Below are 25,168 nucleotides of genomic sequence, written 5' to 3'. Positions count from 1 at the left end.
AAAGAAAACAGGTTTATCAATAGTATGACTTCATTTTAGCTGATGGATTATTATGGGATTCTGAGGAAGACTAAGGTGGATGAGGATGTAGCCTAGATTTTTTAAAATTTAGAAGGGCTTATGATATTTATAATTTATCCAATCCAAGAAAGTTATTTATTGTGATATATAATCACATTATCTTGTCAGTTTGCAAATATTCTAAAATATGTTCCATGTGCATTTGTATTAACTTAATTGCTAGCTCGTTTCCCATCGCCATCTTTGTTATTTATTAAAACAATAAGACGCTCTTGGACATTTAAGTCAATTTATTTATTTAATTTAAGGTGCATTATCAAGACTAAATGGAGAATAGATGAACTTTTTAATATGTCTGTATTTGAATGATTTAATGATTCAATTTCTATTTATGTGCACACATAAAATTCACATAATATCTACATGTATGTGCATGTTCTTCTACCTGCATCACTGCAATAGGGTGAATTCGGAGACACCTACATTCCAGTGTGTTTATATCCTGTTCTAACAAAATTTTGTTTTGTTGTGTAATTATAATATAGATACAATTCCAGCCAAGTTATCTACTTTCCACAAAAAAGTGCTCCTATCTTGGTCATTAATCTATAAGCACAATTTTTATGTATTTATTTATTTATTTTTATTACTAAATCTTATATTGGTAAAATGTGTTTTTCATCATACCTCAAGAGTAATAATAGGGGCTAAAGAAGCTGGTCTTTCATGCCAAGAACTCTCATGTGTTTACATAATGATGCATTTAAAAGTTAATGGCCATACGTATCATTATAAAAGTTCACAGTGTTGCTGCAGATGAAATATAACGTGGATAACATTAAATAAATATTTTTTCATCAGGTCAGACATTGATTATTTATCACTCAAATCCCTTTCTCTACCTATCCGATATCCGCCATGTTTGTCGTTTTTTAACACTTTTTATGCGTGTTTGTAGTTCTAATCGAATCCTCGTCCACCGCGCAATGTGTTGTGACGTGTCACTCGTATAGTCATGTCTCTTTTTGTCTTAGATCCATCATCGGGCTTTAGGGCATAGGGACGAGCCCTTCCCAATGGATGTGTGCATCGATCTGCTCTTCGAATTGTAACCGGAAGTAGTAGACCATCCGGTAATCTACTTTTTTAAACATACTATGATTTGGGACATAAATAATACGAATTAGGACGGATAGTATGCGAATTGGGGCGCAGCATTAGTTCTTTAACCCTTTTGTTACGTTTATCTGAGGGGAAGAGAACACCACAGTTCTCTTAATTTTAATACATTAGCACGTTTATGGAAAATAATGCACTCACTGAGAAACACTTGTTCGCTCTCTGCAGGAAGGACAGTTAAATTACAGCATCTCGGTTATTTCATCGCCCCTCCCACAGTTGCGTCAGACCGCTGACGCAATGCGCAATGACCACGCCCCCTGTGTGAGATCTTTCCGCCAAAGTGTCAGCCGCCAAGTGACCATCAAGCCGAAACGCAACTGAAAATGACCGACCAAGGGCTGACGAATGAAGCAGCTGCCGCTGCGTGTAAAGAGGGGAACCCCATCACTAAAGTAAGACGCTGCACTTGAGTCCAGAACTAGGGCGAGACCTGTCAATCAAACATGAAGATCGTCGCACATTTCCCTATTCTTTAAAACTACCGCGATTCATACTTTACAGCGATTTATTTGCATCTCTGGGTCTCTTTTAGTTCCTCAGCTGAGTTTGTATGCGCAAGTGCTGTATTGCTGAGTCATATGGATATGAAAATCAATACAGACTTGATTCTGTGTGTAATGCTGATTGCTAGAAGTTACTAGGATGACCTTTGACATTTTACACAGATGAAATGTTGACCTGTGGCTCCTCCAGTGTCACAGACAGAGCAGTGCCTACATATAAATATTACTAGAAGAACACCAACAAACTTTTCATCAGGAAAAACCTAGTAATATTAGGAAATATTAACACTTTTTGTCCATTCTTGGAAAAGCCAAGTCATAAATAATCTTAACATAATTACATATAACCATAACGGCACATCAATAGCTGCTAGAGATGACAGAATAAGATCTTTTGAGTAATTGTAATATTGCAATTCTATTAATAATGTAACTCAAAGGTTTGAAAACAGGTTATTCCACTGTTTATCATTTTTCATCACCTTATCAGTTTTATTTATGCCACTGCTGTAGGACTTCATGATGCAGCAGACGATGCTGCGGGTGAAGGATCCGGTGAAATCCCTGGATTTCTACACACGCATACTGGGAATGACGTGAGAGAACTTCTTCTCTACCAGAAATGGGAATTCAGTCTTGATATGATTCATTTTAGTTTTAGGCTAATTACTTTGTAATATCTAAATGTGCTGTGTATGTAGAAATGTTTAGATAAAATGCATTTTAGTAATTTTAGTAAAGAAGAATGTGAATGGGTTTATCAGTCAAGTACAGTAGTTTGCTGATCTTTGCAATGAAGTATTTTTTAATGCGAATGTTTCGTTGTAGGCTGTTACAGAAGTTTGATTTCCCCTCCATGAGATTCACCCTGTATTTTCTGGGTTATGAGGATAAGAAAGAGATCCCTGCAGATGTGAAGGAGAGGACAGCCTGGACATTCTCCCGTCGAGCCACTATAGAGCTCACACAGTAAGTGTGTGTGTGTGTGTGTGTGTGCTGTAAGGAACAAATGAAAACCTTCCTGGTCTATCAGCCAGTTGAGCACTCATCGTCTGGCTGTTTTTATGTGCCATTCTGTATTTCTCATTTGTCTTTTTATTAGTAACTGGGGCTCAGAGACAGATGACAGCCAGTCTTACCACAACGGCAACTCAGACCCAAGAGGCTTTGGTAAATATAACATGCGTGACACCATTTCTGTCTGTCATAGGCTGGACTATATAGCTAAAAAATATATACATATATGTAGAAAGAGAGACATGTACAGTAGGCAGATATGTCATGTCTATATTTACGTACTTTGATCTTTGTACACTGAACCAGTTTAAAAGGGTGCTTTTTATTAAAGCTGCAGTCTGTAAGTTTTGCCTCTTTGTTGCCATCTGTGTTTGAAAACCTGGAATTGCAGTTACTAATTCCGTGCTTGGGGTTGTACTCTGGCATGGCTCCAGCGCGGATGAATATAATGTTTTGAGGTGAATATGTAGCTGTCAGACACCGCACCGGTGTGAATCCTATACTTAGTAATCACAGATTCTAGCCTATGTCTTGGATTATATGACCCAAATAAGAATTTTCACCGGGTATTGTCATCTGAACAAGTAACAAGTCTGCCACGTTTGTTCTGACCAACTGAGGAAAAAAAGCATTACAATAAATCACGCTACCAAGATCGGTTAGCTCATATCACATCAAACGGTGCAAATTATTATTATTGTTATACTTTATTCTCAAATTATTAATGTTAACAACATCAGCATTGTGTGACTATGAGTATAGTGTGTATTAGCATTTCAATTTCTGTAGTCTAATCTCTAATCGTCATGCCATTCGAATTTCATACCAAGAAATTCTTTTAACCCAAAAAGCAAACTATGCTCTCTTCGAACTGATTCTCTTTAAAATACAAATCTTGTGTAATCCCAGGCTATCTGTAAACAGAAGCACATTTAAAACTGGAATATAATTAAATTTCATTCACATGTGTCATATAATCCTTTCTGGATTATAATCCGCCATCAAAATGCTATAAATGATCCACCACCTGCAGGATCCTTACATGCGATAGCCTACTAGCCGGGACAACTTCTTTATGTTTACAGACGTGACGTAACGATGCAGTGCCATGCTCGAATTTCCAGTGAAAATCTACCTGTACCACTCAAATTAGAAAACATTATTATAAGATAACCGTTGTGAATCGGGCTAAAGTAAGGCGATAGTACTTGCTCAAATATTGATTTTGGATCATTTTTAACCAAAAAAAAAGTTACGGACTGCAGCTTTAATTTATAGAAACCATAATTTCAGCTAAACAGCAATTGAATTCAAAACTTTTCATGTAATAACTGAAATAAACCATATGCCCTGAATATTTTAGTTCAAATATTTTGGGCCTATTTTCCAAATTTCAGTATGTAGTTCACTGTATCAGTATATACAGTATTAAACCGCAATATTTACTTGCATATATTTTAACTAAACTTTTTATTGCACTAAAAATGCCACACGGGGACTTCAGTGAACATTTTTGATCAATAATGCACACTATTCAAATTCACATTTATTTCCTCTGCCATTTTGGCTCCTGAAGTTTAAATCAGAGATGCAAATAAACGCTCCCATACTTGTGATTCACAAAACAAAGGAAGGATTGTGAAACCCAAGTCAGTAGGAAATGTAATGATCAAATGACATTCATGATGTTGCATTATTCTGTATTTTATATTATATGTATTCCATGCATTATTTTAGATGATTGTGATTATGTGAAATATAGTTCTAGATAAAAGTATATTGTAATATCTTTATATTACATTATTAACCTAAAATATGAAAAATATAATTTTTTTTCTTAGGCCATATAGGAATTGCTGTACCGGATGTCTATGCTGCCTGCAAGCTGTTTGAAGAGAATGGAGTGACCTTTGTTAAAAAGCCCGATGATGGTAATTTCTTTTATGTTATCCTATGATTATTTTAAGCACATAGTGTTTCTCCACCTGCAACACACTCTTTTGTAGTGTCACAGAATTTGCATGTTTGGATGTTTATATTTGCATGTTACTGTGACTATATTCTCAATGGCATACTCTTATTTCTGGATTATATAGCATATGTGCTGTGCACAGAGTATGCACATTTTCTGTATACATGCAATACGAAGAAAATTGGATTATAAATGCAAAATAACACACTTTGATCTCCAAAGACCGAATGTCACTGAAATAAACTTATAATAATTAAATTATTTATTTATTTATTACTTGCAGGTAAAATGAAGGGCCTGGCCTTTATTCAGGATCCTGATGGTTACTGGATTGAGATTCTCAGCCCTAACAACATGGTGTCCATCACTTCTTAAAGACTGTTGTTATGCTGTGACCTGATCAGAAGACACTAGTTGTGAAAATCAAGGACAGTTGGGTGATCAGAATGGGGGATTGCTCTGTGGACAGCATGGAAAGCTGTCCACTAAGAAGACTGGCAATCTTTGACATGACAGCGGCAGTGTGCTAGACATCTGGTCACCTGAATATAAGATATGACACTATAATTTGACATTTACTTTTTGAAATAATGCAGTCCTCCATAGAGTCTAACCCCAAAAGTTTACATTACTAAAATAAAATATTTTTTGAATTTTTTAAAACCCTACCTTTGTTAAAATAAAGCAAGGCAAGTATTTTTGTGTCACTCTTTCATTGACTGTTTGAAGGAGTCTAGTACATTTGTTTTAGGATACAATATTGGTATGCGCCCTGTTAAAAAGACAATAAGATTTGTATGAGTTAAATTGAAAGGAAATGCAGCTGCAAACATACTTTTCATATTTGAACATGTCTGAACACGTGGTTTACACTGAACCAGGTTTAAGAAGATAAAGCACTCAAACGGCTGACCAGCATTAAAATGTGTCTTAAAGCAGAGTCGGCTGTTAACACTTGCAAAATGGGGTTGGTCAAAATGAAGAATCTTGCTGGGCAGCAATCCAACCAGTTTCTGTCATCATTTGTGCCAGAAGAAGTAAGGCAGTTGGTAACACCTCTTGAGAAGCTGTAAGAATGCATTATTATAAAGCTACAATAAAAAAATAATTTTAGTAGGGCTTGTCTGTTAGAGCTGTTCAGCTCTCAGTCATAAAGCACAGAAGAGAATTTGAATTTCTACATTTTAATGCAAAAAGAAGGAGTGAGCTGAAATTTAGCTTGGCATGAGTTAGCATAATATTGTATTTTTGTTTAACTTTCAATGATTTGAGCCCCTGTTGAAGACTCCTTGTGGTTTCTTTGTGAGTACTTTAATTGTCCGATTACTGATTCATCATGTAATTAATAGATATAAAGCATTAGGCCTTTGTATTTTAGAGAACAAATTAGGGTTATTATACTTAAATATACATTAACTGAAATACACTTATTTTATTTCATATAGTTGCCAAGATTTGTTTTGTTGTAGGCCTAAAATAGTGGTGCTAATACATCTAAAAGCTCCTGAAATCCAGGTCGATGCAGCACTCAGTCGCAGAATGACGTTATTCCTCCTCCGTCCACTAGAGGCGCTGCAACATTAACACGGAACTTCCGGAGGACAAATTAAAAACATCCGGTAGGTGTTTTTACAGAAGAACAGATGGATTAGTAGCTCTTAACAGATGTGTTTTTAGCATATTTTATTTAATGTTAAATACATATTTGGCATATATTCACTGGAATCAAGTGAATAACGTTAGCTGGAGACAGTTTGAATCTGTTGTAGTGTGGGTGAGTCAGTTTTCACGACGATAACATCGTTTTCTAACGTAACTGCTTTATTTCATTGTTTTGTTTTAACGAAAATAGAGCATTGAATGTGCTCTTATTATTACACAAATGATCAGTCATGGTGTCCGGAATTATGTTTATTTATTTAGTGAATAAACATTTATTAGTGTCAGGACATATCTTATTGAATCATTTCGATCATAATCTGAATCATACGTCATTTTGTTACTGAATGTTATATTACGTATCTATATTATTATTCTTATTGTAAACCGTGTCCTGCATCAGAATGTATATAAATTTGATATTTGATTCGAAATTTTGACAATTTAATTGTATTTGTGAAACTCTATTTACCCTGACTGAGAATTTCAAAACAAGACAAACCAATTAATTAAATATATATATATATATATATATATATATATATATATATATAGATTTCGATTTTCCAAAAGATGAACACTAGCAGTATGGAAAGTGACAGGCGACAGGGGTAAAGAACTAATATACTAAGACATATGTGACCCTGGACCACAAAACCAGTCATAAGTCAGTCAAAACTGAGATTTATGCATCATCCGAAAGCTGATTAAATCATCTTTCCATTGATGTATGGTTTGTTAGGATCTGACAATATTTATGAGATACAACTATTTGAAAATCTGGAATCTGAGGGTGCAAAAAAATCAAAATATTGAGAAAATCACCTTTAAAGTTGTCCAAATGAAGTTCTTAGCAATGCATATTACTAATCAAAAATGAAGTTTTGATATATTTACAGTAGAAAATGTACAAAACATATTCATAGAACATGATCTTTACTTAATATCCTAATGATTTTTGGCATAAAAGAAAAATCAATCATTTTGACCCATATAATGTATTTTTGGCTATTGCTACAAATATACCCCAGCGACTTAAGACTGGTTTTGTGCTCCAGGGTCACATATGATCCTGTAGGAATGCTCCTTTGTACAGTGTTCATTGAAAAATTAAAATGTTTTGTTCTTTATGATTGAGGTGTGAAGGTGTTCTCCAGCAGGGATCATGAGTGACAGTCATCCTTTGCGGCCGATGAGCTCCGCGTCTGAGATCGACCACCTCCATCTCCTGTCAGAGCAGCTCGGCGCTTTAGTTCCCGGTGAAGAGTACAGCGATGTCACCTTCGTGGTGGAGGAGAAGCGCTTTCCTGCACACAGAGTCATTCTGGCGGCCCGCTGCCAGTATTTCAGGTTAGTCTTCGAGAGATGTTTCATGTCTATTGGAGTGTTTCTATTATAATAAGAGCAGAATCCATTAGTAAACGTGAAAGTGAAGTGACGTGGCCAAGTATGGTGACCCATACTCAGAATTTGTGCTCTGCATTTAACTCATCCAAGTGTACACTCAGTAGTGAACATACACCCGGAGCAGTGGGCAGCCAATGCTGCGGCGCCCAGGGAGCAGTTGGGGGTTCGGTGCCTTGCTCAAGGGTCTCACCTCAGTCTAGAGAGAGCGCTGGACATTCACTCCCCCACCTACAATCCCTGCCAGACTTGAGACTCGAACCTGCGACCTTTGGGTTACAAGTCCGACTCTCTATCCATTAGGCCACGACTGTGAAACATTCCTTTTCTTCTTTTTTTTTTTAGCAATTGTTTGATGCTAAACTATTAGATTTTGGTAAAAATAAGATCCCATTATTTAATGTTGTATTAACTAATATTTACAAACAATGACCAATACATTTGTTACAGTATTTATTCATCTTTGTTAATGTTAAGTAATATAAATATAACTAGTTCATTTTAGCTCAGGTCCATTAACTAAATGTACAGATTTTAATTTTAATTAAGTATTAGTAAATGTTTAAATTAGCATTACCTAAGATTAATAATGCTTTAGAAGTATTTCTCATTGTATGTAGTTAACAAATCTTTAAATTGAAAATTGTTATAAAGTATTACCTAAATTTATATATGCATTAAGATATAATCAATTCAGAAAGCTAACAGAATTATTGTTTCACCAGTTTATCTTCGAAAAAGAATTTAATGCTGATATTTCTACAAAATCCACAATTTTTGTTTTCTGCACAAAATCAGAAAATAAAAAATAAAAAGTCATTTTGTTACACGTTAATGAGAAACACACATTTCGAGGCAGTTCAGTTCAAAAACAGTGTCAGTGTTGCAAAGAGATGCCCATTTTGTAGAATGTTTATGTCTTGTTGATAAAAAAAAAGTCTTCATTCATTTCAACTTCTTTTTCTTTGTCTTTCGTTCTGACTCCTCAGGGCTCTGCTGTATGGAGGGCTGAAAGAGTCCCGGGACCAGGCGGAGGTTCGGTTGGAGGAAACGCGTGCTGAGGCTTTTTCCATGTTGTTGCGGTACCTGTACACGGGTCGAGCCACTCTAAGTGAAGCCAGAGAAGAGACTCTGTTAGATTTCCTGGGGCTGGCGCACCGCTACGACCTCCAGCCACTAGAAGGCTCCATATGCGAGTTCCTCCGCACTTTATTGAGCACGCGAAATGTCTGTCTGGTGTTTGATGTGGCTAGTCTGTACTGTCTGAACGGGCTGACCGAGGCCTGCATGGCCTACATGGACCGTAACGCCATCGAAGTGTTGAAGTCAGATGGTTTTCTCACGCTTTCAAAGGTGAGTGATAGAAAATTTGATGGTAGCACTGTATTTTAAGGTGTCCTTGTTACGTGTACTTACTATTATATTACTAAAACTTATGCATAATTACATGCAAGTAACTCTGTAAGCCAACCCCCAATCCTAACTCTAACCATATAGTAAGTACATGTAGGCTTAGTTAATTAATATTACTCAGTACTTAAATGTATAATTACACTGTAAGAAGGACACCTTAAAATAAAGTGTAACCAATTTGACAATTTTAAAACATAATAATTAAGTTGACTTGAGAAAGCCAATTTACTGATTTACTATTTAAGCTGCTTCTTCTTCTGAGACTAAATTTAAAATGAATTTCCTTATAGAGTTTTCAAAATACAACCACCAGTCTCAGGTGAGACCTTCATACTGGGCTGACTTGAATTGCTATATCTTACTGACTGTTTTCATTAAATGGACAATCAAAAATATGAAAAGTTGCATTGAGGGGCTCAAAACTTATACGATAAGACTTCTAAAGTGTTTAAGACAACATGCTAAAGCTGGCTAGCAATGTACTAAAACATGTTAACAAAATGCTAACTGGGCTGTATCCAAAATTGCCCCCTATACCCTCAAATAGGGCACTATTTGAGGGAACAGCCATTTTTAGTGGTGTCTGAATCCATAGTGATCGTTCTTGAGTGCACTCATTCAATCCCACAATGCACCGCAAAAACGAGTGTACAACCGATGTACACTCAATGGCTAGAGATAACCCATAATGCACTGTGAGAGTCGCGCATCGAATGAATCCCTGCGTCTCGCCAGAAGATGGTGCCCGCAGCTGAATCATCCATTCATTCATTTTAAAAGCGCTCATCCACAGCGTAATACAGCTTAATACAACACAGGTACACAAATTCATTGTAAATTGACTATTAAATTGTTTAACTAGGGTTTATACATAATTTCCCTGATAGAGTTCAAGATAAATTCTTTAATCTTACTACTGGAGCTGCCCTTTCAAATGATTATTAAACAGCAAGCAGTGCTTCCAGTGCACTCAGTGTCTGAATTCACTCACTCGTTTTCATTCACTCCTTCAAGTGAACTGTATGAGTGGCCTAATGTAGGGAATAGTGAATGAGGGTATAGGGGGAGATTTCGGATACAGCCATGCTATCAGCACTTCAAACTTCAATAGCATGTTATTCATGCTAAAAACATGTTAGCAACATGGTAATCATGCTAACAACATGTTAATCACGTTAAAGACATGTTAACAACATGCAATCAACATCTGTTTAATTTATAAACTTTCAAACTTCAAGCTTTTACAACTGCTTCGAACTGTCAGGATAGGCTTTCTCAAGCCAACTTCAAAGTTTGTCTTGACAAATGTTTTTGTCTAGTTAAGATGAAAACATAATCTTTCTGTTTCCTCATTTTCCTCTCTGCAGTCTGCCCTGTTGACCGTGGTGTGGAGAGATTCCTTCGCTGCAAGTGAGAGGGAGATATTTCAGGCCCTCTGCCGCTGGTGTCACCACAACGGCGACGGCCCAGAGGCGAAGGAAGTGATGTCAGCAGTGAGACTGCCCCTGATGACCCTCTCTGAAATGCTGAATGTGGTTCGTCCCTCGGGCCTCCTGAGCCCAGACGACCTGCTAGATGCCATACAGACCCGCTCGGAGAGCAGAGACATGGACCTTAACTACCGTGGCATGCTCAGTGCGTTTACTTCTCTCTGCTTATCAGTCTGTAGATGCATAGGTCAAAAACGAGACATCCCAGTTTGGTGTCTGCATCAAATTAAAAAACAAAAGTGATTTTATATACAAAGAAACCACGTTAAATGCAAGTAAAGTGTCTGCTTTATTGTTTCATATAATATTTGTGAAAATAAAATGTCAAACTATGGGTGAAAAAAATGAAACAACATACTTATTCTGACTCGTGCTTATTAAATTTTATTTATTCAATTTTAGTTGAATTCTCACTGTTAACAAGCATGCATATTGACTATTTATTAGTATTTATAAAGCACATATTCTACGCATCTGACCCTATTTTAGATCCCTTAATCAACCCCCATACCTAAACTTAACAACTACCTTACTAACTATTAATAAGAAACAAATTAATTAAGTTTTTGAGGCAAACATCGTAGTTAATAGTGAGAATTGGACCTGTGTTGAGGGGGTTGCACTGTGTCGAGTCTTTTAATGACATCTAATGTTTCTGGTTCTAAATATGCCTAAAAAGAGTATGATTTTTTGTTATATGAACTATTGTTACTATTCCTTTTAGTGGGTCTTTCTGTATATCATGATAAAAATATATTATAGTCATTATTTTTTTCCTTAGAAAAAAAAAATGAAACAGGACACATTATAATGTACGGGAAAGAAACTAAACATGTTTGAGCGGAGTCAGATCCCGAGGCCGAAGAAATTGAAACTGCATGACCACAAGTCTGTTTTGGTGTGATAAAATGTTTCCACTGCTGTGCTCTGTGTGTTGTAGTCCCAGAGGAGAACATTGCCACTATGAAACACGGTGCTGTGGTGGTGAAGGGTGAGATGAAGTCTGCTCTGCTGGATGGAGACACGCAGAACTATGATCTGGACCACGGCTTCTCAAGACACCCCATAGAAGAAGAGGGACGAGCCGCTGGCATCCAGGTCCGCTTGGGTCAACCCTCCATCATCAACCACCTACGTCTGCTGCTGTGGGACAAAGACAGCAGGTAATGCAGCATTAATGGGTTAGTTCACTCACAAAAATGAAATTTGTCATATAATGAAAGGGAATGAGAATAGATGCTAATGAGATAATATAGATAATATATATAGTCTGTGATGATGAAATATCATCATCACAGTCCCTTCTCACCCTGGACACGACCTGTTTGCGCTTCTCCCCTCAGGCAGACGCTACAGATCTCTGCACTAGAACATCTAGGCATAAAAACAGTTTTTTCCCCCATGCCATCTACAACCTAAACAACTAACACCGGAATTATTACCTGTATCTTGTAATTCATGCCTGTAATTCATTCCCCATCTCTAATTATTGACTCTTTCCCTAGTACTTTGTAAATATATATGCATATTTTTCATATATATGCATAATGAGGCACAAATCTGCACATAAATCTTCTGTTCCAGATTCTTACACATTATTATTATTATTATTATTGTTAAGTCTTATTTAAATGTTTCTGTTCTCATGTCAGATATGTATGTATGCATGTATGTACCAAGAGCTTCTTAAAAACCACAACAAATTCCTCGTGTGTTTGCACACACTTGGCGAATAAAGCTGATTCTGATTCTGATTCTGATGAGCTCCAAAAAGGCCAAAAACTATATGAACCATAAAAGTAGCAATATGAGATATGTGACCCTGGACCACAAAACCAGGCATAACAGTACATTTTTTGAAATTGAGATCTATATACATCATCTGAAAGCTGAATAAATAATCTTTCCATTGATGTATGGTTTGTTAGGATCAGACAATATTTGTTCGATACACAACTATTTGAAAATCTGGAATCTGAGGGTGCAAAAAAAATGTAAATATTGAGAAAATCACCTTTAAAGTTGTCGAAATGAAGTTCTTAGCAATGCATATTACTCATCAAAAAATAAGTTTTGATATATTTACAGTAGGAAATTTACAAAATATCTTCATGGAGCATGATCTTTACTTAATATCCTAATGATTTTTGGCATAAAAGAAAAATCATTAATTTTGACCCATACAATGTATTTTTGGCTATTGCTACAAATATACCCCAGCGACTAAAGACTGGTTTTGTGCTCCAGGGTCACATATGATAGCTTTGGATACAAGACACAAGAACTAATGTTAAACTTGGCGCAACGTCTTCTTGTGGCTCATTTTAAATATATAGAATATCTTTACTAAACTTTTTGTTACATATTTGTCATATTGTTATATGTGGTCTTTCTTGCCCGTAGGTCATACTCGTACTATATCGAGGTGTCTATGGATGAGCTGGACTGGGTGCGTGTGGCGGATCACTCCAAGTTCCTGTGCCGCTCCTGGCAGCATCTTTATTTCCCAGCACGAGTCTGCAGGTAGAACTCGTTACACAAAACCAAATGGGCTTTGTTTATCTTTGAAAAACATTCTTTTGTCATACTACTTCCTCTGTCGAAAACATCAAGTCTCAATTACATTCAAATTAAGGTAAGGCTAAAAAAGACATTTTGCAGTTGCAAATCAAATTTTTTGTCCATCAAATTTATTTCTTGCCTACTGATATAAAAATGCCAAAAGTAATATTTTTGTATGTACACTAGTGTGTATAATAGAAAAGTAGCTGTTCCTGCATTTAAGAAGTGTTTTTAATAGATGTAATTGAAATGACACACAGAAATGTCAAATTCCACAAAATTTTTGTTGGAAGTCAACGAAATATTGTATTAAATCTGCTAAATTGTGATGTTAAAAAAAAAAAAAAAAAAAAAAAGGCAAATAGAGGAAGTTTGAGTGGTCAAACCCAAAACTTGGTATCTCGGAAACGTTTAGGATGTCCCATGTGGCATGTATGGTCTCAAAGATATTTACTTCAAACAAATATCCACTGCAGAGAACAGAAATGAATTACTGTGTTGTAAGATGTTAGATGTTATACTAACTGATGTCTGTGTTTGTGAACATTTCGGTTTTGTGTTTTTTGTGAATGCAGGTTTATTCGTGTTGTGGGGACACATAACACTGTCAACAAAGTGTTTCACTTGGTGGCTCTGGAGTGCATGTACACACAGCGACCTTTCACGTTGGAGAAAGGCATACTGGGTAATGCAGTTTTCCTAATTTCAGGAAGTTACATACATCAGCTTGGCTCCTGAAACTCATCCCATGTCTCCCTGCAGTTCCCACAGAGAACGTTGCGACTGTGCAGGCATGTGCGAGTGTGATAGAGGGTGTGAGTCGCAGTAGAAACGCCCTGCTGAATGGGGACACCAGCCACTATGACTGGGACTCGGGATACACCTGCCACCAGCTGGGCTCTGGAGCCATCGTTATCCAGCTCGCTCAGCCATACATGCTGGGCTCAATGCGGTACGAGAGCTCATGTTCAGGGTTCAGTAGAAGTCATAATTCTGTCTCATGTTGATTCCGTATGAATTTCTTCTGTGGAACTTAAAAAATAACATTTAGATGATGATAAATTAAATTCTCAGACTCTGTCCAGCTCAAAACATTACTTAAAAGTATCATAAAAGTAGACCATATGACTTACACGATCAATAGGGCATGAAACAAACTGAAATTGAATCAGTTGTTTGCCAAAAACCTGCTCTACCACACATCTCAAATCTAATAACAGTGGATACAAAAGCCCTTACAGTGGAAGTAAATGGAAAAAAAACAGGGTGAGGTAATAAACCACACTGTTTCAGAAGTGTAGCCAAAAACATAGCCGCAAGACATGTTAACACAAGAGGGACTAAAATGACAGTCCTACTGCTAAAATAATGATTTATACAACATCTAGAAAAAAAAAATCAACTTTAAATCAAAATCAAACCTGTTGTATTTTTAGTTTACTTTGCACAGTTTCTATACATCCTGATTTAGAGGAATAGTTATGTGTTATACCCATGTTTCAGAACCCAAAACATTCCTTCAAGTTGGATTCACCCTCAATATGCCTTTCAATCATTGAAGTCTCAGTCTTTGGTTAAAACATACTGACTCTGTGTGTGTATAGGTTGCTGTTATGGGACTGTGATGAGAGGAGCTATAGTTATTACGTGGAGTTGTCCACAAACCAGCAACATTGGGTGAGAGTTGTAGACCGCACTAAGGTGGCGTGCAGGTCAGTAAATAGTTTTTATTATCTCATTATTTGCTTGCATTATAATTTTGATGTTTTATCTCCCCAGTGTTTACATATAATTGTAAGTTGGTTCTTGCATGTAATTCTTACAGGTCGTGGCAGACTCTGACGTTTGACAGACAGTCTGCATCCTTTATTCGTATTGTAGGAACTCACAACACATCTAATGAGGCGAGTAATCTCTCTGAACGCTCTCACATGATGTTCTGTGACTCTATCAAGCTTCACGTTAAAGGAGAAGTTCACCCAAAAATGAAAATTCGATCAAAATTTACCCTCATGTCATGCAAAATGTAAATGAGTTTGTTTTTTCATGGGAACAGATTTGGAGAAATATAGCATTACATCACTTAATCACCAATGAATCCTCTGCAGTGAATGGGTGCCGTCAGAATGAGAGTCCAAACAGCTGATAAAAAACGTCACAATAATCCACAAGACTGTGGTCCATCAATTAACGTCTTGTGACGTGAAAAGCTGCATGTTTGTAAGAATCTAATATATCCTTAAAATGTTTTGAACCCGTTATCCTCATACATCAAAATCCACCGACATATTTAGATTTTTTTCTGACGTTGTGGCTTGTAAACGGTGCTTGATCTGTGCATATTTTTCTCCTGATTCAGACGTGAGAACTTTTTAACTAGTGAAAGCATTATTAACAGTTTAAAGTAAAAAAGCTTTTATTGATATGTGTCTTAAAAACACACAGCTTTTCACTTCACAAGACATGGATGGACCGGTATTACTTGTGGATTATAGTGTTTTTATCAGTTTAAACTCTCATTCTGACGGCACCCATTCACTGCAGAGGATCTAAGCGAGTGATATGTTTCACCAAATCTGTTCAGATGCAGAAATCAAATTGAGCCGGCTTAACTGAAAATTACAGCAGATCAAATTACTGCCCTAATGCAGTTTTTCCTCATGCTGTCTCCATTAGGTGTTCCACTGTGTTCACTTTGAGTGCCCCGCACAGGCGGACATGGTTGTTAAAGAAGGAAGTCCTGGACCAGATCAGCCCAAACCAGAATGCAGCTCCCATAACTTAGATTCACAGAGCCTGATGTCCCAAAAACCCTCCTCATTTCCACACACATAAGCATTGGATGATTTCTCCATGCTGCTCACTTGGATTAAGTATGACAAGACACACTTGAGATGCTCAATTTAAAAGGCTGTTCTCAAGGTTATGTGCTGCTAAAGAAAGGACTATTTATATTTATGAGAAAATACTTGGGCTGAATGTAACATGATGGTGAATATAATAATGACAGTCACATGCACTTGTTTTATTATGTTCAGATGACTATAAAAACCATAGTAATAAAAGTATTACAGACAATGTTTTTGTGATACGATCTCATTTATTAGACATAACCATTGTTTAATATAGAAAAGTACACAACAATCCAGGTTAAAATTAAACATTTAAATCCCCATGAACTGCATGGTCTTTACTTTGAACAGTTTTGTTCATGTTTTTGATGTTGTCATCAAACCAACTTCTGCCAAATGACTGTTTGCATTGAAAAAATGTAGAGTTTGATTGGACGTGCAGTCTTTGACGTCAGCAAAAAAAAGATATGGGTGTTTTCTCTTCCCTTTTTGAAGTTGCTGAGTCTTTTTTTATTATTTTGCTATCTTCACTAATATAAAAAGCAATATTATGTAGTTGCATTCTATTATTTGCATTTAGCATTGTTTTGTTTGTTATTCTTTGCTTTCTCTGAACCACATTAGTACAGACTTGGGTTTGAACCCACCAAATAAGAATCACTGGTTCTGTTCAGGATGCTCACAAATGAATATCATATGAGTTTTGTTTTAATGCAGTCTAGAATTTGACTGATTTATTGTCAGGTGATGGTGAGAAACACAGACAATGAAAGAGATCGAGACTCTTTAGTCAAATCATATATTCATATGCTTCCCTCCGTGAGGACATCTAATAAATACTGAGTTTCAATCAGACACGGAAGGGTGAGAGACACCATAATACCACCAGGAACAGACACACCCTATCAAACTTCCTCGTCGCAATCAAGAGACTTCCCCAAGGGCTGGAGAAATATAGAGACAGACTTACAGGGATTGTGAGGTTGAATGAGACTCGCTTAACCCTATCAAACCTACTGTATTACATTTGATATGCAAGTTGCTTAGGCCTCTAAATTATTGACTGGATCAAAACTTTCAAAAACGTTGTTCACAGTGCTCTACTTGCTTTCTGTCATATGTTATTTCAATACGTGTTAACAAGTAAAAGGCCTTTTAGTATAAATGTAAAAACAAAAAAAACCTCCAACCTCTGGTTGTGATGCATGTGTCAGCTTTTAATGAACATTTACTGGAGAGAAAGAACTAAGCTTTACTTGATTATGCATCATTTATTGGAAAATTGAAGTTAAAATGTATCCGATATGATACATCGGGCTTTTGAGGAACATTTATGTGTATTTATTGTATTATATGTTTAGAAAACTAAGCAGTTAAATATAATCTTACTAAGACATTATTTCTATGCATTTTATGTAGTCTGTTACAAACTATCAGAATTTAATCTAACGATTGACCGTGTACATTGCCACCAAATTGCACAATTTTGCTCAGTTTGGGTGTTTTACGCCATAAAAGCCTGACGTAGGCTACGATACAAAACATAAAACATGCATTTTTTTCATTTTTTTAATATATTTTGCCTAAAGATAAATAAATATATAAAAAAAACTTTTACCATTACATTTGTATCACAAATTTATTTGTGACGCATTCAAATCCGATTAATTTGCAAACGAAACGTTAACATTAAGATGGACAGGTTGTGACGTCCTCATCCTCAAAAACAAGATTACACAAGATAAAGGATAAAATAACCCACACTAAACATAAACGTTCACGTTAAGGATAAACGTGGTCTGTGTCGACTAAATTGTCGACACAGATCTGAAAGTCTGAAGAAATTATTTTAGATATTGTTTAAATTCAGTGTTTGATTTTACGGACGTATCTGTTTAGGCCTACTTTTATGCTAAAATATTTTTAGTTTGGGTCACCATTTGATGTCTAATGCAACATTTACAGGGTTTCTTTAACAGTTTAAAGAGTCTTAATTCGCCCCTTCCACAAATTAAGGCTTCAAAAGTCTTAAATCCAGCGGCAAAATGAGGAGCTAAGCATAGCATGGAGCATCTGACCAACTGCAGAAATGAGTAATTGAAGCCATTTAGGATTATTTTAGTCAAAACGGCTGAAAAAACATAAATAAACCTCTAGTAATATGATTTATTGTCTTATCACGTTTGACCAACAGGTGGCACCGTTATCAAATCGATGTGGTGTGTTCTGTTTGAGGTGACAATGGCACACAAAGTTTGGTGTCAATATGGCAAAGCATTGCAGAGATACGGCCTCAAATGTCATTTTGGCATCATGCCTCAAATTCATTGTTGTTGTATGGAAAAACAGTTTTGTCTATCAACACAAAATCCAGAACTTTTTGTCAGCATGGTCTGAAGATGATATGATTTGATTTTGGTGAAAATCGGACCAACGGTCTAGGAGGAGTAAGAAAAAGTAGGTTTTTAAAGAGAATCAAAATGGAAGTTTGGCTGACTACGGCAACATTGGTATCACTGTTTTCAGCCCGACCCAAGGAATCTATTAATACCAGTCTCATTACAATAGGCAATATTCACAGTCCTTCGAGTGTGCTCATACATATGTGTGTCAAATTTGGTGAAAACATCTCATTTTGTTTTGGAGTTAAACACATATTTGTATATGAGTAGATGAAAAATGACTGTTGACTTTGTTTGCATTTTTGTGCCACTTACTATCAATATTGTGGCAAATAACATATAGCAGGCACGCTATGTTTCCGAATTTCCTACGATGGTTTTGTGTCGATCGGAGTAACAGTTTCTAAGATATTGGCAAATATTTTTTTAAGCGCTAAAATGCAACGTAGCACAAACCATAAGGCAAAATCTTGCAAGTTTGGTATCGATGGACTCGGCAAGGATTCAGGAGTCTACAAATATAACTCTCGTGAAAATAAGTCAACCCCACCCGAAGTTATAAGCATGTGAATATTTGATTTTACCCCTAGTGGCGCTGCCTCGAAACTTCTCAGGCTCCTTCAGGGCATCGTGCTGATGACCCATACCAAGTTTCGTAACGATACGTTAATGCGTTCATAAAATATAGCATTTTACAACAAAATTCAACATGGCCGACGCCCAAAATGGCTGACATGGGATATGGATATGGTTTGACTCGGCATGATGTACCGAATTTAAAGAGACCATTTATTTTTTATTTTTGGCCGAATCATTCAGAAATTATAAGTAAAAAAAAAAGCAATTTTTCGTATCTCCTGACCACTAGGTGGCACTGCGCCGAAACACTGCAGGTAGCCTCAGGTCATGCTTGTTATAACAGTCTATGGTTATAACACACACCAAGTTTGGTCTCAATACGCTAAACCGTTGCAGAGATATCGCCTCGCATCCATTTTTGCGTGCTTTTCGTAGAATGTGTTCCCTTATTATTAGAAAACTGCTAAACGAATCAACTTAAATTCCATAACTTTTTGCCAGCATTGTCTGAAGATGATCTGAGCCAATATTGGTGAAAATCGGACGAACCGTCTAGGACGAGTTCGAAAAAGTAGGTTTTACTTTATGTTCACTGAAACATAAGTGCAATAGCCACAAAATGACTCATCATCACAGTGGTTTCTTTCTCATGACATAGAGATTGAAACCATTGAATGCAACATTTTTACTTTAATGTACGTGTATATATTTTTTTTTCATTTGCGCGATCAGGATATGGAGGTTTCCGTAGTGTAGTGGTAATCACGTTCGCCTAACACGCGAAAGGTCCCCGGTTCGAAACCGGGCGGAAACATAGTTTTGCAACCATCGGAAACACATGATTATTATTTTTTTTATAAATGAGTTTAACACAAGCTTATGAATGTGAACGTATAAGATCTGTATAAAATGTATATTAAAGACTTATGCTGAATTCAGAACAACATACTAGCTCACTGCTGTGGTAGAAAGATAATAAGAGTAGTATGCTAGCATGCGGTACTGGATTAGCATAGCTGGATTAGCCGACACAAAGTTTTTCTTAAACTTCATTATACTAAAAATACTTATTTTTCCATTAAATGGCCTAATGTACTGTGTATTTATCTATGGTAAATAGATGTTAAGTGTCATTATCTTAATGTTTTTGACTCACACTTATAAAGTAGTTATTTTTACAAATCTGAGAGAAACATTTTTAAATGTTTTTCAACAGAGAAAAGCCTTGTGAGAAGTGATGGGAGCAAATCGTCCATGGCGAAAAGATCTAAATGACTCTTATTCTCAAAACATTTACCACAGTTGTGAGAACAGTTGCAAGCTTCAAATTATAACCTAGTAGCCTTAAAAACTAGTTATTACTAATAGAACAAAAATTAAGAAATTAAAGTTCTCTTTACAAAACAGCCAAATGTTGTTATTAATTCCTGGATTGCAAAGAAAATTTATATTAGACTTGTAATAAGTAATAATATCAGACGAGTAGGTTTCCGTAGTGTAGTGGTTATCACGTTCGCCTCACACGCGAAAGGTCCCCGGTTCGAAACCGGGCGGAAACATAGTTTTGCAACCATCAGTTTATTTTACATCCCTGAATTGTTCCAGCCTTTCTCATTTATGCTATAGTCTTTTTTTTTTCAAAGGCCTGCACACTAAATAAAAAATCCCTCTGTGTTTATAGTGATTGTAAAACTCAACTAAACCTCCACAAGATGGCGCAATAGAACCAGTAATGCTGGGTAGTCTTGCACTCATCAGCAGTCTGGTTCTCACACAGTGTTGATCTTTCTAAGACATAACTGTTATTCTTGAATACATAGTGGGTCTTGACTCTCCTAACCTCTATCTCATTATTATCTCTTCACTCCTCCTGTTTTAACATCTCTTTCTTTCCTTCCATTGCATTTGCTGAAGGTTTTTCTCGGTATTCCCTTTGATCTTCGTTCTTCCTCTTCCCATGCCCTGTAGAAGCTCTAATACAGGGCTGTCCAAACTCGGTCCTGGAGGGCCGGTGTCCTGCAGAGTTTAGCTCCAACCCCAATTAAACACACCTGAAACAGCTAATCCAGCTCTTACTAGGCATACTAGAAACTTCCATGCAGGTGTGTTGAGGCAAGTTAGAGCTAAACTCTGCAGGATACCGGCCCTCCAGGACCGAGTTTGGACAGCCCTGCTCTAATAAGACTCTTGCTTTGGCTCTTCGTGACCCGTCAGCCACAGTCAAATTCACATGACCAGACGTGAACGTGTTCTGTCCACCTCCATTTGTTTTTTTCCTTTTTTCGGTATTTGCACGCGGAGAGAAACAGTCTTCGTGGCTGCTGCAGCCGTCTTGTTTGCCTTCTGTAGTTTCTGGCAGTTTAGCAGCGCTTTGATCAGTGGACTGAGTGATGGTAGATCGGCCTGCCCTGACACTAGCTAGGTTGCTCCGCTGGTACGCTGTGCCACAGAGTCTGCAGTCTGTTTATTGGCACCGATGGAACAGAACAACTCAGTGTGCCAGCAAAACCCAATACATCTCATTAAGGGGCCAAGCAGTCAAGGTTTGATACATTACAGGAGTAGTTCACCCAAAAATGAAAATTTGCTCAGTAGTTACTCACCCTCGGGCCATCCAAGATGTAGATGAGTTTGTTTCTTCTTCAGAACAGATTTGGAGAAATTTAGCATTTTAGTACATTTTCATTTCTTTTAACACATTTGCATGTAATGAATTTGATGGCAAGCATGCCACAGGAGAAAGCATGTATTTTCTTTAATCTGCTGTTGGGTTGTGCTTAGTCACTGTGACTGGAGTGTTCAGAGAAAACGGTGGACTAAAAAAAGCTGTTCAATTTATTATTTTATTTTATTTAGCCTATTTTTTTTTTTTTTTGATGATGCTGTAAAGTCAGATTTGCATCACATGAATAATATATATTCAAATTCAAAACAATTTTAAATCATTTCACCATATTATTGTTTTTACTATATGTTTGATCAAATAAATGCAGTATAAGAGATATTGTGCTGTGGTGGACACTAACATAGTTATAGTTATAATAGTCTTTATACTTTTATTTAAAAAAGTTTTTTCAGTGGTTCTTTATTTATTGAAAAACTACTTTGCACACTTAGTCTAGTTAGGTTATGATTAACATAGTAAGAGGGACATTTTTCTGAACACCCCACACCACAACCCCATAACACATTACATTACTGCAACAAGAGTCCAATCCAGTTATAACCAGATTAATCTTTCTTATAAGAGGGCTGCTTTCTGTTATCCTATCCACAGCCCTATAAACACTGAAACACTTGTCAATAAAGCCCTCGCTCTTTCTTGGGAAGGAATTAAAGGATAAGAGAAGCACTCGTTTATGGAGAGACATGCACACAAAGATTTCCCATGAAATCCATGGCTGTTTGTATCTCAACATCCCTCTTCTGAAACTGGCCCTCATGAGTCAAGCAGCTATATTGACATGCTGAGTTTCTAGAGCAGCACGTGCCACATTTTCTTTCATTTTTATAACTTTAAATTAAGAATATCTATCCATCCATCCATCCACTTCTACCGTTTTAAACTCTGGATGATTGCCTGGTCAAGCCAACATTTAAAGTCAAACTTTCTTTTCTAGTTAAGTCTGAATCATAGCAAGATTTGAAGACAAATACTTGAAGAATGTTTGTCCTTAAAAAGTGACACTTTAAAAAAAAAATAAAGGTTCTTTATTGACATTGATGGTTCCATGAAGAACTTTTAGCATCCATGATCGATGCACTTTTAAAAATAAAGGTGATTTTTTTTTTTTTGCAGTGATGCCATAGAAGAACCATTTTTGGTTCCTCAAAGAACCTTTCAGTGAACACTTCTTAAAAGAACCATTTTTATTTATATTTATTTTTTTATCCACTTGTGATCAGATCGAAAACACATCTTAATACCAGGTGCATTTTGCATGATAAAGAACCATTTGTGCAATGGAAAGGTTCTTTATAATGGGTAATGCACCTGGTATTAAGATGCGTTTTTGATTGTGGAATCTTTCCATTCCATGAGATGCTCTTTACAGTTGACAAATGTTCTTTAGACTATTAAAATGTTCTTCACACTAAGAACTGTTCACTGAATGGGGAACTAAAAGTGGTTCATTTATGGCATTGCTGTGAATACCTCCTTTTGAAACCTTTATTTTTAAAAGGGGTCATCGGATGCAAAGTTCACTTTACATGTTGTTTGAACAAAAATGTGTGTTAGAAGTGTGTGTACACATCCACCCTATATTGATAAAATTCCACCCAGTGTTTAAAAAAAAAAAATATCCCTATTTTAAAATCTCCTTTCTCAAATCAGGCTGCTCTGAGAGTCCTGTCAGAATGATGTAGTTCTGTACAGACCGCTCCTACGATAGTTGATTGACAAGACCGTCTTACCTTAGGCCCGCCCTGAGTGAGCTGAGAGCTGTAAACAGTCCGACCACCATTGTGTCGACTCCGGTGCAGGGAAGACAAGATGTCTCAGTTTAAGCGATTGAAGTGCTTTGTTGTTGGATGTAATAATGAATATAGCATATGAATATATGAATATAGAATATATTTACTCCCGACATCTGAGCTGCTGAAGATGCAGAGGATTAACGTTACTTTTGTTTTTGAAGGGAATGCACCGATCCCCGATCTGCCTAAATGCGTCTATGTTCGCGCGAATCATTCATGATCCAGTTTCATCTACAGAAGAAGTGAGTATAAGGGTTTTTATGAATCTTTGCAAATCGCCTTTCCTTTACAAATGTTCTTCGCATGAGTTTGCTTACTTGCTTTGCCAAAGCTTAACATGTCCACCCTGTCGGTATAAAATATGCCAGAAGTGAATCGAACGCTGTATTTTCAAAATATGCAAGTTTAAATATAGCAAATTCTCTTCAACAACCAGGCTAAATATTAAGCTAGTTACAGTTTGTTGTAAGCTAATATGCTAATTGAAGCTTAAAATGTCCACCCTGTCGGCCACTTAGACTCATGACAGCATTCAATTGTAATTAATATTGCTAAAAACTCAAATGAATGTGGGGGGGGGGTTATGTGATTGAGGATGTAATTATATTATTTATTATTATATTTTTTTTTTCCGAAGTTGAATAAATGTTTAATTTTCATATTTTGTCATGATTTGTGTGTTCTGCATTATGTGTCCACCCCGTCATGTGCTGGTCCACCCTTTCATCTTGATATTTTACAGTAATATTTTAAATAATTCAATCATCTCTATATAATCCAGTGTATTCAATAGCTAGGTGTGGGAGCAATAACATGCAAACAAAAAAACTGCATCCAAATATCAGTTTTCTCCAAATAAGAAAAAATACATGTGCGAATTGTACGAGTTTCTTTAAAAGCACTTGGTTTACATAAAATTGTTTATGTATTTATAATTTAAAAGCAAAGTCATAACCCTGTTTAGGAAAGGGACATCATACAGAAAATATAATTTGCATCTTAATTTTACAATGAAAATGTATTTAACAGTAATATATATGTCCATGACAGGGTGGACATACAGCATCTTATGGTTTATGCTTAGAACAATGGCCCATAATTGTCTAAAAAAAAAAAAAAATGTGTAGGAGCTCAGCTAATGTGTTTCTATAGTACTTGAGTGTCTACTATTTATATGACAAAGCGAATGGGAAATTAAAACCAAAATTTTTGAGTATTGTGAAGGTTGAAATGCACTCTATGGTGACATTGACCCATATGTGAGCCAGGAACTTTCCATTGTGTCCTAGAATAAAACCCTTCATACTAGTTTGCCAAGTGTGTTTATACCTGCAGTAGCTCTGCTGAATTGCATTGGACCCACTGTATAACTCTGAAAGGAATCATCGTTCAGTGTAGCGCTTTAAATAAGCTTTTGAATCAGGGGCGTTTCCTCCAAGGAGGCAAGGGAGGCAGTGTCTCAAAAAATTGGATGAGAAAATAATTGATATTACAAACATAAATCGCAAATATTACTAAATATGGCATTAAACGTATAAAAGTAACTAGTTTTTTTATAAAGTAACGCTGTCAAACAGCGACACCCGCAGGTAAAGTTACAGCGGAGGCTTGCCTCCCCTCGGTCCATAGACTT

General features: G+C 36.4%; 2 protein-coding genes across 5 annotated transcripts; both read left to right on the top strand.

Annotated features, from left to right (window-relative positions):
- The first annotated feature begins 1,009 nt into the window (after nucleotides 1-1,009).
- LOC306884403 (lactoylglutathione lyase-like) lies at nucleotides 1,010-6,112 on the top strand. Its single transcript, XM_079440224.1, has 7 exons — nucleotides 1,010-1,154; nucleotides 1,369-1,595; nucleotides 2,220-2,302; nucleotides 2,535-2,675; nucleotides 2,809-2,876; nucleotides 4,565-4,654; nucleotides 4,979-6,112. Exons 2-7 carry the CDS (start codon nucleotides 1,527-1,529, stop codon nucleotides 5,068-5,070), a joined length of 543 nt encoding a protein of 180 aa, XP_079296350.1. The 5' UTR covers nucleotides 1,010-1,154; nucleotides 1,369-1,526; the 3' UTR covers nucleotides 5,071-6,112.
- An 84-nt stretch (nucleotides 6,113-6,196) lies between these two features.
- LOC306884402 (BTB/POZ domain-containing protein 9-like) lies at nucleotides 6,197-16,400 on the top strand. 4 transcript variants are annotated; one of them, XM_079440222.1, is made up of 11 exons: nucleotides 6,197-6,314; nucleotides 7,493-7,704; nucleotides 8,748-9,111; nucleotides 10,539-10,806; nucleotides 11,602-11,824; nucleotides 13,065-13,184; nucleotides 13,799-13,908; nucleotides 13,986-14,175; nucleotides 14,828-14,935; nucleotides 15,049-15,127; nucleotides 15,900-16,399. In XM_079440222.1, exons 2-11 carry the CDS (start codon nucleotides 7,520-7,522, stop codon nucleotides 16,056-16,058), a joined length of 1,806 nt encoding a protein of 601 aa, XP_079296348.1. In that variant the 5' UTR covers nucleotides 6,197-6,314; nucleotides 7,493-7,519; the 3' UTR covers nucleotides 16,059-16,399. The 4 variants fall into 4 exon arrangements, with proteins under 4 accessions (XP_079296348.1, XP_079296349.1, XP_079296346.1 ...); XM_079440223.1 differs by having other exon boundaries at nucleotides 6,243-6,314; nucleotides 7,501-7,704; nucleotides 15,900-16,397; XM_079440220.1 differs by having other exon boundaries at nucleotides 6,292-6,469; nucleotides 15,900-16,397.
- The last annotated feature ends 8,768 nt before the right edge of the window (nucleotides 16,401-25,168 follow it).

The sequence above is a fragment of the Barbus barbus genome, assembly GCF_936440315.1.
Source record: "Barbus barbus genome assembly, chromosome: 18".
Classification (NCBI taxonomy): domain Eukaryota; kingdom Metazoa; phylum Chordata; class Actinopteri; order Cypriniformes; family Cyprinidae; genus Barbus; species Barbus barbus.
The sequence above is the reverse complement of the archived record's forward strand: the minus strand, read 5'-3'. Positions and strand labels throughout refer to the sequence as shown.

Bases quoted from the DNA above. Each gene is read 5' to 3' on its own strand.
- LOC306884402 (XM_079440221.1), top strand. From the start codon at position 7,520: ATGAGTGACAGTCATCCTTTGCGGCCGATGAGCTCCGCGTCTGAGATC. The intron at 14,176-14,827 runs GTACGAGAGCTC...GTGTGTGTATAG, and splicing joins TACATGCTGGGCTCAATGCG to GTTGCTGTTATGGGACTGTG. The intron at 14,936-15,048 runs GTCAGTAAATAG...TAATTCTTACAG, and splicing joins CGCACTAAGGTGGCGTGCAG to GTCGTGGCAGACTCTGACGT.
- LOC306884403 (XM_079440224.1), top strand. From the start codon at position 1,527: ATGACCGACCAAGGGCTGACGAATGAAGCAGCTGCCGCTGCGTGTAAA. The intron at 2,303-2,534 runs GTGAGAGAACTT...GTTTCGTTGTAG, and splicing joins ACACGCATACTGGGAATGAC to GCTGTTACAGAAGTTTGATT. The intron at 4,655-4,978 runs GTAATTTCTTTT...TATTACTTGCAG, and splicing joins TGTTAAAAAGCCCGATGATG to GTAAAATGAAGGGCCTGGCC.